Source organism: Micromesistius poutassou, assembly GCF_964030765.1.
Source record: "Micromesistius poutassou genome assembly, chromosome: 20".
Lineage (NCBI taxonomy): Eukaryota > Metazoa > Chordata > Actinopteri > Gadiformes > Gadidae > Micromesistius > Micromesistius poutassou.
The window spans coordinates 10,437,119-10,449,456 of NC_140290.1; the positions used below are offsets into that span (position 1 = coordinate 10,437,119).

At 42.8% G+C, this 12,338-nt stretch overlaps 1 protein-coding gene across 2 annotated transcripts; it reads right to left on the reverse strand.

Moving 5' to 3' along the window:
• Positions 1 to 803: 803 nt before the first annotated feature.
• On the reverse strand, positions 804 to 11,530 carry LOC311365566 (digestive cysteine proteinase 1). 2 transcript variants are annotated; one of them, XM_084485132.1, is made up of 12 exons: positions 11,501 to 11,530; positions 11,299 to 11,352; positions 10,865 to 10,924; positions 10,686 to 10,778; positions 10,231 to 10,403; positions 9,256 to 9,505; positions 7,840 to 8,035; positions 6,957 to 7,150; positions 6,437 to 6,528; positions 2,716 to 2,877; positions 2,214 to 2,403; positions 804 to 1,677 (listed from the first exon to the last, which is right to left on the reverse strand). In XM_084485132.1, the coding sequence occupies exons 2-12, from the start codon at positions 11,342 to 11,344 to the stop codon at positions 1,490 to 1,492; spliced, it is 1,644 nt and encodes a 547-aa protein (XP_084341258.1). In that variant the 5' UTR covers positions 11,345 to 11,352; positions 11,501 to 11,530; the 3' UTR covers positions 804 to 1,489. The 2 variants fall into 2 exon arrangements, with proteins under 2 accessions (XP_084341258.1, XP_084341257.1); XM_084485131.1 differs by lacking the exon at positions 11,501 to 11,530 and having other exon boundaries at positions 11,299 to 11,488.
• Positions 11,531 to 12,338: the final 808 nt, after the last annotated feature.

The window sequence follows — 12,338 nt, forward strand, 5'->3', positions numbered from 1 at the left end:
TAAATCTCAGTAAGTAAATACACATCATTGTGTGCCATTGATAGGCTATTATGCTTTTCTACCAATACAAACAGTCATATGAGCTTTAACCAGCATCATTTATTAACATGTGAACTAATACAATCCAATAATACAGGATTCTTGAAAGATCAAGATTACCTTTTTTTTTGCCATTATATTTTTTGTATATAATTTAATGTCTTCCAAAGATTATCCTGACTTTTTAATGCATGCTGCATGCAACCATTTGTGTATGCATCATGTCATTTTGTATTTGGGTCCTTAATTTCTATTCAGGTATTGCATTTAAAAATGTTAAAATAAAAACTGCATCTGTATTTCCTTGGGTAAACGTAACCTTCCTAAACCAGTTCAGCACCTAAAGCATTAGAATGAGTGTCATATAGGAACAATGCTGTGTGAGACAATTGAAACGATTGATTTTATATGAAATAAATCAGTTTTAAGTCTTTTTCTCTGTGTACGTAGGAACAATAAATTATATGGTCCAAATTTGATAGCAAGGAGTTGCCTTCTGTTGCATTATTCTGAGATGCTTTAGAATTAGCTATGCCCACATAAAGATGGTATAGTAGGCTAACTATAAAGATGTCATAGTAAATAAACCAACCAATTGAATAGTAACCAATTCCGCATTTATTGCCAACTAAATTAAAGTAGCAGAAGTAGTGCAATTGAGCTTGTCACATAACAGCATGGGAAAAAGAGGACGCTCATAAACAGAATTTGTTTTGTAAATCAACAAAAAAAGGAAAGACACTGAAAGACCAGCAATACAACCCTGAGGAGGACATTTAGTTTACTTCAAGGTCAGTAGAGCACATTAAATGGCGAAAAAGGCACAGGGTCCAGACCTTACACCTTGACCATTAGGCAGGATAAAATACACAACAATCCATAATTCATTCAAATGAATCATCAATCATTAAAACAATTGCTTGGCCGGCAAATTATCCACCCGGTCAGGTAAGGACACAAAGTTCTAAGAGTGATGTTTGGACTGTGGGCACATCCCACTTTACTCAAAACATTAACTCATATTTGTTACTGTATTTTATTCCAAGTAGGCCCTTTTGTTCTTGTTATCGTTACCTTGTTAAGTATCACAGAGCGTGAAACACAAACCTTTTGAATTGTCGCTGTATTGAGTGGGGTAGCTTTAGCACACTGTACCCATTTAGAAGCCATCACAGCATTAAGGGATGATCAGACTAAAAAACCAGAAGTGTTTGATCTTAAAATGTACTTATTGTAAGTCGCTTTGGATAAAAGCGTCTGCTAAATGCCCTAAATCGAAGTGTAAAAAATGTGCAAAATTGAATCTTCAACGTAACACGCTTGTGCAATATACCATTAAAAAAAACTTGATTCCTGCTCCGTCTGTATGAGTGAGCGACTCAGAAATATCGTACCTGTGTACACAAACACCCCAACAGACCGACGCGCACCCACACATGCAGATACCAGACTACGCCAGTGTGACGAAGGTTGCGTCAGTGGCGACTCCGCAGTTGTTGTCCTTCATGGACATGAGGACGTAGCCGTCATTGCCCCAGTAGGTGGACCACGAGTTCTTCACCAGCCAGTACGGCTCCTCCTTCAGGGTCCCGTAGCCCACCGCCAGCACCGCGTGGTCCAGGTCCTTCATGGTGTTGCCTGGGAAACCAGAGGAGCACCGTTAGCCAGTAAAGGCCTGATTATAGTTCCACGTTGACGCAACGTCCACCGCAAGGGCCTGACGTGCTCCTCCCAAAAATTGTGACCTTCCTTCGAGGCGAGTGGGGGCTGTGATTGGTCCGCTCACTAAAACCTGACACAGAACCAAAGCAGGTTCACAACTGCGTCAAAGCGTCTGCGTGGTCATTGCGTTGCGTCGACGTGGAACCATAACTGAGCCTTCAGGTAAGCCAATACTATTTGAGTCATAGTAATCGAGTAATAACAGAATAGTATAAGCTTACCATACTACGTACTACATACGTCATTTCCTACACATTATAATAATTAACAGTAATCATTTTAATAATTTGTATTTATAAAGCCCTTTTTCATTACAAAGTGCTTCACAAGCATCAAAACGGCAATATACGATGAGAACACAATCATACAAAGCTTAAACATAACACGGCCAATCCCAAATAAACGCTAACCAGTGGCACGGGGCGTTGGCCTCAGAGCTCTGAACCTCTTACCGCAGGCGGGTTCATAGTAGACGCCGTGGCTGTAGAAGACGAAGGAGCGGTGAGAGGCGTCAATGCTGACCGCCACGGGGCCGTTCTTGAACAACGCGAGCTTGAGGGCCTCGGCGTCGCCCGACGTCACGTTGGTGTAGCTCTGGATGCGCGCAATCAGCTGCGACTGGTTCAGGTGGCAGAGTCCGTTCTGTCCAAGGATCCGGACAGCAGGAGACGGGGGGGGGGGGACAAGATGCGTTTCATAGGTTAGGTTTTTCCCTTGAAAGGGGTATGATTAAGGGATGAAGTACAGAGTGTTTGTGTGAGTATGTGTGATGTATGAAAAGGAGATAAGACCAGCCTACAATCATCTTTCATTTCTTTAATCTTTAAATCTTTAAACAGGTTTTACTCCTTTATGCCACAGGAGCAAAGCGTGTACTAATCATGTTTCAATGTTAGAAAGTGTGTGCGGTGAATGAAAAGGAGATAAAACCAGCCTAAACCACACACCACTCACCATGCCCATGTAGGCGCCGTAGGTCTCCGTAGTGGCGATGCCCCCGTGCTTCATGATCCACTCGTACCCACGCCACTCCTCGCCGCCGTCACAGCCATTGTTGCCGAAGCCCCAGGAGCAGTCGATGAGCATCTGCTGCGACAGAACCTGCTGCTGGCCAGTCTGGGCAAAAAAACATTCACAGTCATGTGACACCTCGACCAGAACCTGCTGCTGGCCCTTTGAGTCTAGCCGTGGGGAAATGCCTTCACTCTTCTCAATGAGAGCTGCTGCACTGAAACTGTGTGACTCCCCTCTGGCGCCCCTCTTTGCATAAACTGGTGTGTTTGTCCAGGAAAGCACGTATGTTTGAGTGTCACATAATTCAATGATGAATAGATTAGTGGCAAAAAAAATGCCCTCCAGATTTGTTGAAAGATATCTAACCCTAGGAGTCACATTCCTGCATTAATTGCTTGTGTGTGCACCCCATGTGTGAACTACGGTGTAGGGCAGGGATTCCCAAAGTGTGGTACGCGCACCCCCAGGGGTACACGAGCTGCTACCAGGGGGTGCGCGAGATGAAAAATGTAATGGCGGTCTGGTGTAATATTACCTCGTTTTTATTTATTTCACAATCCCGCTCTATGCTCTGTGATATTTTGTTTGTCATCATTTCTATTAACTTCTGCGAGGCGCATAAAGTGGTCATGTGGATCGGTCGTCTGCCCGTCTATTGCGCGGATCACACATGAGCAGATCTTGCACACAATGTCAGTCGTGTCCCTTGGCTGTCCTATTTGTTGGATATTTGTTGATGTTGTTATTGTCATGCGTGTTCTGGTTATTTGCGCATGATTAAACATGAGTCTTTATATGGCGATAAAACCAAGCTTTGTTGCATTTTTTTTTCCTTCTATTTGAAGTGGGGATTGGGGGTGCGCCAACCTGGTTGGGACGTAGAAGGGGTGCGCAGGAAAAAAAGTTTGGGAACCGCTGGTGTAGGGTGTCGGCGGGGGTGCACCATGACCCCACCGTAGGGATAAGGTGGAACACATATCATATATCATATACATATATCACCATATCATATACAATGAAATAACTGTAGTTACATAGCCCCCCCCATAGACAACCCTGTGTCCCTGCAGACCTCTTGTTTATTAGATCTTCCACGCCAAACTCGTTTCCACACCAAACTCGTTTGAAATCATCCACAGATACTATGTATACATACGTAGAATGTATTTACCGTAATTAGTAACCACACGGCATTACCATAAGCCGCACTTGAACCCACGTGAAAAACTACCGCGCCCGTGCAAAGGCACCGTAACAAATGCCCAATTTAAAGTACGTCAAATCGTATCCGAAGACCCTCATGTGTAGCTGAAAGCTTGAAAAGACACAGTCTTTTCAAGTCTGTGAAAAGTCTTTGAAATTCTGTGATGTTTATATGTCTAAGGATTTCATTGCAATTGGCAGGCTAGTGTCAAAGGATTACATGCATGCGAAATGACACAAAACCATATATAAGCTCCTATTGGCCCGTAAGCCGTTTGTGTGAGGTGAAGATGGGGCCCTGAGACACATCTGATATGCTTTAATGTTCAAACTGTTTGAACTCTGAACGTCTCCCGGCACGTTTGGTGTTTTCAGTGCAGGGGAGGGGGGCCTTGTCGGGATGGTCGCTAGCTGTGAGAGCCTAAACAAAAGAGCCCATGGGTTTGAGACTGCGCCCAGGCTGGCGGAGCAGGTCGTAAGGAAGCGGGACGCAACACGATGTGGCGCGACGCAGCACATTCACACCCGGGTAAGAGGGAAATAAGTGAAATAAAGGCAATAAAAAAATAAACTGAACAAACAACAGAGGAAAACTGTTCCACTCGAAACTGAAATTTTTAGGTATCCACAGATACAAATGTATCTGGTACGGTACTTTTGAACTTTTTTTAAGGATTTCTGGGTGGTTGCAGGATAGTGTCAAGAGATTACGTGCAGGGCTCCAGACCGCAATCATTTATCATGCAGATGCAATCAAACTTTTCCCGGTGCCAGTCAACCGCACACGTGTGCGTATATAGGCCGCACACGTGTTCGTACATAGACTGCACAAGTTTTCTGAACAATTTGTACATTTTAAGGAACTCCAAGGAGACAGAACATTTTCAGTTGAATGAAGAGACACAACTCCATTCGATTGTGTGCAGGGGGCTGCTGCAGTAGTATTGGTTTCTGTTGGTATCCAAACAAAACCACCCGTTAGTTCCTGTCGGGGCCTTAAGCCGTTTGTGTGGGGACATAAGGGGGCTGCCCTGAGACATCAGGAATGTTGCAGCCTCCTTCTGTGTGTTTATGGAAGGTTACAGGGTGGGTCTCAGAAGGCCACTGACCATTTTCTGACAAGCGCCTTCTTGTTCCCCCGATGCAACATACACGATCCAAATGAGTATTCCACCTTCAAGAGATAAAGAGTCTTTTCCCCTTACGCTGCAACTCTCATGACCTCATGAGACCATTGTCTCGGAGACAGGTCAGGTTGACACATCAATTCCACAATGATCAGCTCAGTGCAAGATGCAGAGGGGACTAAAGTGTCCACAACGGTTTAAAGTCTAACAGGTTTGAACTCTAAATGTCTCCATGCACAAGAGTCTGGCCCAATCTCAAGCTGTGAGGGCCTAAACATAGAGCATTTAAATCGGAGAGATCGAGCAGACATTGACATAAAGAATGCAGCGACGAGGCTGACCTGGCCATGCTCAAACCCCTCTCTGTACATTTCTGGGTTTCTTTCTGACCCTTGCCCCACATTCTGACACCCTTATCGGTCCTGTTTTTACAATCTCTTTTAAATCTGCAATATATATATATATATATATATATATAGCACTGTATATATATATATATATATATATATATATATATATATACACAGTATATATTTTTTATATATTTTGATTAATTTTATTTTTATTTTTTATGGAACACATCTTTTTTGTTCCATGTTGTACACACACCATACACACTACCATAATATATTCATAGTGGTATGACTTATTAGGAATTTGTGACAAAAGAAAGGGAAGGAGCGTGGCAAAATGGAAAGATTGTTCGGTCCATCACTCCCGGTGCTGGGAACCCGGAGCCAGGGACCCCCGTCGTCTGGATCATGTTGCTAAGTTACATGTGCCAAAGAATTCCTTTGAGGCGGTGGGATACAGAGCCTCCTTGTCAGATGCTGACCATGTCCAGCTGGAAATGTACTTGTTTTGAGAAAGCAAGGTTGACATTGATTCAAGACGCAGGGGGTACGTTCTGGGAGCGGATCTCCTCTCAATGCTCGCCTCTCAATGCCCTCTCACTTTCAGGGTCTTTTTACCTTGTTTGTTTGGGTTTCACTTCAGCCTCGCAGAATAAACAGCTTAATTGAACTGAAATGACTGATGGAATTGGTTTATTACTAATGTTACTATTACGTTTAGTTTTTCTATATCATATTAAGTAAAACTAAACATAATAGTAACAGAATAGTAATTTAAGCAGTAATATGTGTGTGTGTGTGTATATATATATATATATATATATATATACTTGGCTATTCTGTTCATGTTGGGTTAAGAATATTAAACCAGACCAGGGGGTTGCATTGGCTCGCAGATATCGTAGAAGCCCCGATATGTAAGCAGAGTATATACATAACGGCATTTCAGTTGATGTGATATAAGCATGGATTTCTCACCTTTATGAAGAGAGCGCCCTCTATTGCCCCAGTGGTGGAAAAGCTCCAGCAGGAACCGCAGATGGCCTGGTCCTTCACTGGTGTCACAGCACCTGCAAAACAGTGTGCTCCATTTCAACTTAAGAACATATCAATGTGTGTGTTTTATGTGCAGGTTAACAAGAGCACTGTCGTTCAAGAACACAGCGCATCAAACGGGGAAACATCTTTCAATCTATGTATTTAACTATGGTTAAGGTGACGACATTGAAAGATGAAGTAATATTACAACTAGTTCAATTGTGCATTGAATCCCCATAGGGGAATTTACTTAAATTGAATATTATCAATCTTTAGTTGACCATATTATTAGATGGTCAGGGTTTAGTTTTTGATTTATTATTTTAAATCTGGATTGCCTCTATAGCCATTTTATTAGCAGAGTTAAAATTACCTCATACCCGACACACAAAACACACAGACACAGACACAGACACAGACACACACACACACACACACACATACACAAAAAGACACACACCGTAAAGCCTCCAGTCCAAGGAGTCTGGGACCTGCACCCCATGGTACATGCTGGATGGGAAGGGGAGTCCCCTGTTGGGGGTCTTGCCGTGTCTCCGGCCCCTCATGGTGGCCAGCTCAGTCACAGTGCGGTCTGAGAGTGGGTTCAGCGCCAGGGAGAAGGACAGGCCCGCTCGGTTCTTAGAGTGGACGTACCTGGAAGAGCAGGAGGAGGAGAGGCATTCTTATGGATTAGTTTCAAGGTAAAGTTGTATTAGTCAAATGCACAACAACAACAATAGAAGTCATTAAAGGGCATGCAATGTCTGCTCAAAGCATCCTCAACTGTGAAATATATACAGTATACAGTATGTATACGATAATAATGACTAAACTGAATAAAATATGAATGTGCATTGTTTATTTACATTACATCAGTTAATCAATCGGTTACAGTATGGATATTGTTTTATATTATTTCTCATGATCATTTTTTTAAACATTTGATGAATTTAGTTTTAAGAAATGGAAATATTTGGATTAATAGATTAATCTAGATTAATCAATTGACCATGAAAATACAAATTTGTCTACACTATCATGTATAGAACTTTTTTGCTTGACTGCTGAACAATTTAGTCAGCTGAAATCTAAAGGATTTAGAGGATGCCAACATTCTGGTTGTGGTCAATGGGAATTAGGCCACTTGACTTGGCTTGGCTGATTAAAATTCCAAAATGGAAACACTAGAACACAATAAGGAAACGGTAAAGGTCACATAACCCAAAACCAAGACAATAGGATGGACCGATAGACCCTTAGACCTACTTGTTTAAACAACAAGGATTTCCAATTCTTTCTAATTAATTTTTCGCAGTGATGTGCAGAACCAACATCAAACTCACCTCAGGTTGTGAACAAAAGCGTGCTCCCTCTTCTGGTGCTCCCGCTCGTCGTCATAGCGACGCTCAAACTTCTCCTTGAAGTGGCCGAACATGCGGGAGGCGTGGCCTGTGGCCGGCGGGTGGATCAGGTCCTTCATGGGATTGGCCAGCAGGTGATGCTCCACACCGGGGCCTGGGAACGCCCCACAGCTCATCCCTGGTGATGGGAGAGGGACACATGCCTGGATATCAGCATGCTTCCAATGGATCCTGTTTCTTATTCGTTTGTGAGTTTCAATGATAAACCTTAAGAAACACGGCAGTTACTCATTCTGTAAATTCAATTGTTCAAATCATCCGGTACATTAGGGTTTAGGGTAAATCTGTGGTTGAACCCATGAATTTTGAAGTGTGTAAATTATCTTCCGTTTTATGAAGTGATGCCCATTTTATTGGGCAAAGTCACGTATCTTGAGGATTGATATTGCTTGCTGTGACTAAACTCTATAAAGATGTGCATGGAGCTACATTTAAATGACAATGATATTGATAAAGAAAATGTCCTTTTGGTGCTGTAACTCCAAGGCCAGCAGTGTGTGTGTGTGTGTGTGTGTGTGTGTGTGTGTGTGTGTGTGTGTGTGTGTGTGTGTGTGTGTGTGTGTGTGTGTATTTAGGTGGAGGATGGTGAAGTGTTTATTTATAGATCAGAAAGGTTTAAATAAAAGCTATCCTTCAAGTGAAGTCAGTTAGTAATTGCCACGGTCTCCATACACCAACAATATCTGACTCCAGCGATATCTGACTACTCCAACGATATCGGCCTAATCCAACTATATCGGACTAATCCAACCCCTGAAATACAGATCATCCCAACACATCACACATTCAATTGTTCAAATCATCCGGTACATTAGGGTTTAGGGTAAATCTGTGGTTGAACCCATGAATTTTGAAGTGTGTAAATTATCTTCCGTTTTATGAAGTGATGCCCATTTTATTGGGCAAAGTCACGTATCTTGAGGATTGATATTGCTTGCTGTGACTAAACTCTATAAAGATGTGCATGGAGCTACATTTAAATGACAATGATATTGATAAAGAAAATGTCCTTTTGGTGCTGTAACTCCAAGGCCAGCAGTGTGTGTGTGTGTGTGTGTGTGTGTGTGTGTGTGTGTGTGTGTGTGTGTGTGTGTGTGTGTGTGTGTGTGTGTATTTAGGTGGAGGATGGTGAAGTGTTTATTTATAGATCAGAAAGGTTTAAATAAAAGCTATCCTTCAAGTGAAGTCAGTTAGTAATTGCCACGGTCTCCATACACCAACAATATCTGACTCCAGCGATATCTGACTACTCCAACGATATCGGCCTAATCCAACTATATCGGACTAATCCAACCCCTGAAATACAGATCATCCCAACACATCACACACAGCTCACACCTTCGGGCAGTGAGAAGATCTTGGGGTCCACCTTGGCGCTGAACTCCTTGTAGTCCACCAGGTACTTGTCGTAGTGGGAGCCCAGCAGGTTGTTATAGCCCATCATCTCGTAGTGGAGGGGCACAGCGGGGTACTGGGGGGCCTTGGCCGGGGACACCCACATGGTGTAGGTGTTCTTCTTGTAGCCCACCGTGGTGACGTTCTGCCACACCTCGCACAGGGACCCCAAGTAGTACTCCATCCTCAGGAACTAAAAGCAGGGAGAACAGAACAGGATGGAAAAAAGGGGAACCTGAGAGGGAACTTTAATCTCTTCCGCAAGATCGTCGACTTGACACTTTTTCAGAACCTCTGCCACCATCCCTTGGACTGACTTCTGTCAGGGATCACTCATGTCATAGACCACTTATTGCATGCAATGGTAATACAATTTAGTTTGGCGGTATGGTTCCACTTTTTTCTGCTGTTTTTCTGGTGCTTCCTGCAATAGGACTTCTACTGACAGATACATAATACCAACAGTGTATCCATGGGCTACATCAGATATCTCCGATTGTTTAGGTTATATGCGATACAGAGCAAAACTAAAGCAGGTGGAGGTTGGGAGGGTGGTAATGGTTGAAATTCTGCTCAGCACACTCAACTTCGCAGAGTGTGTGTGTGTGAGATGGAAGGTTTTAAATAGACTGCCTATCAGTGTACGGTACCTGCGTTTGATTGGACAGCGTCAGCCGTCAGCTGATTGGGGGCGCATGAGTGTCCCACCAGAACTAGCTACACCCTTTTGTGCAAGTATTACTCACTAATAACAACAAATATATATTTGGCCTCTCTGAACTCTGTCTAGTTTTTTTCGTGCAGCACTCTTTATTTTCAGAGTTACTCCTCTTTTGCTGAGTCTCAGCCTCACTCTTACATCACACATTCGACCTCAAGCATGTCCTCCTGAGAACCGAGAGAGACGTCTCAATGCACCTGGAAGCCCTGGAGGTCGGGCAGCGCTCCCTGGGGGGAGACGGGCTCGTCCTTGGTGCCGTTGACCTGGAAGCACTTCATGACGTTGAGCTCCTCCTCCGTGGTCTCAGGGGTGATCTTGTAGGACACGCCCAAGGGCTGCTGGCCCGCCAGCTGGTACGTGCACACTTGTCCTGTTTATTGGATGAGAAGGTCAGCCATGGTTTTGAAAAAACTTTATTTTTGCTTATGAAATGCCCAGTTTAACACAGGATCATTCCGTTCAATGATATACCTGTGTACGTAATGAATATAAAATACAGTATAAAGACAAAATATATGCATTAAAAAATTCCACTCGAGTTCCACTCGTCAGCGTTCAGTCATAGACTATGGTGTGACCAAAGGTCACTGAGGTTTCAGTTCTCACAAGGAAATGTTGGGGGGATTTAATTCTGCAGATGAAGTGTTCTTACCATAGTAATAGTCTATGCGGCTTGACTTCCCTGTTGTGTCAAACCAGGCCTCAAAAGGTTCCTTTATTTCAGCATAGGGAAGCGAGATCACTCCTGTGAAAGACACAAACGCTTTAGTAAAGTTACACAACAAAGCAGAGACAATTCAACAGTAAATGTGTGGTAATTCACTTTTTTACCTTTAACGTGATAAGTCTTTCCAAAATCTGGAGGCGAGGGGACTGCTTTTCCTTCTGTGCCTGGAGACAAAGGGTTGAAGTCTTGAGAGTTAAGGGAATCCCATTGTTCCCTTACGTGTGATTTAGGATTATACTACAGTAGCCAGTTAAACAACCGAGAAGGGTAACCTTATAACTCCATTAATAGCCGAAGTAGTAAATAAACGCAATTGACTGTATACTTCGTAAACCGTGTGAGGAAGTCGCACGACTACATAGGCCAACATGCAGAAACACTCATTGCTTAAACTGCGTTTACAGTTGTTGTTTATTTGAGCGTTTCGATAATCACGTCTATAAATATCAGAATCCGATCAACTTTGATGAAAAATAATGTATTATCAGTGTGGTCAACATTTTTAACATTCAGTGTCCAAAGAAACATGGTCTCTTACCTATTACAGCAAGCAGCAGGACAGCTGCAACACAATAACACCACATCTCGAGATCTATATGAATCACAAAATCATAAAGGACATATCCATCCGATGAAACCACCTGCTATCCAAATATATCCGTGTTAATATAAGTGTATTGACACTGGCATCTTCTGCCAAACTGATTAAATGTAGTAATAACAGACAAGACAGGTCATACCGGAGGCGTATGTTGTCGGTCAGAAGTCACAGATCATGTGACCACAATCACGTGACTATGCCTTAGTCAGTCCATGTTTGTAGTATCATCAATATACCAGTAGTCGATTTAGCCATAATCCATATATTTGGATAATCCCATAGTGTGTCCTGAATGATATATACCGTTTTTAAATGTGATACATCTATTTAAATGTAGCCTTCACACGTGGTAGTAAAAGAAAAAGCTGAATCACGAAGATATTGAGTTGTGAAACTAACCACTAGGTGTCAGCATCTTACCGACCACAAGTTGAAATGTGCAATTTATTTTAATCTGCAGTATTTAATTCAATATTCATATTTGTACTATTTGTACAGTTTGTACTGTTATATACCTATGACAGACAGACAGACAGAGACAGAGACACACACACACACACACACACACACACACACACACACACACACACACACACACACACACACACACACACACACACACACACACACACACACACACACACACACACACACACACACGTTGACCCTTGTTAGCTGTACTCCACTCTAGTCAAGTGAAACTTCCATGACACTAACTCAAGTCATGAGCTAACACAGAAATAGCTGAAGCTGTAGCACACATACACATGTGGACGTGCAAGCGAGTGTGTGTGTATGTAACATTTGACAAAGACCCAGCTGAGAGGAAATTGAAGGCAAACTCAGCACTCCTGGTAAAAGCTTAGAAGTGCATTATGTATCTGTCGGCAATATGGGGATTCTGGATTATTTATCGACAGAGGAAGGGTGCAACCATCAATGAAAAACTGGTTCAAACTAGTCAGATGTTGTTGCTT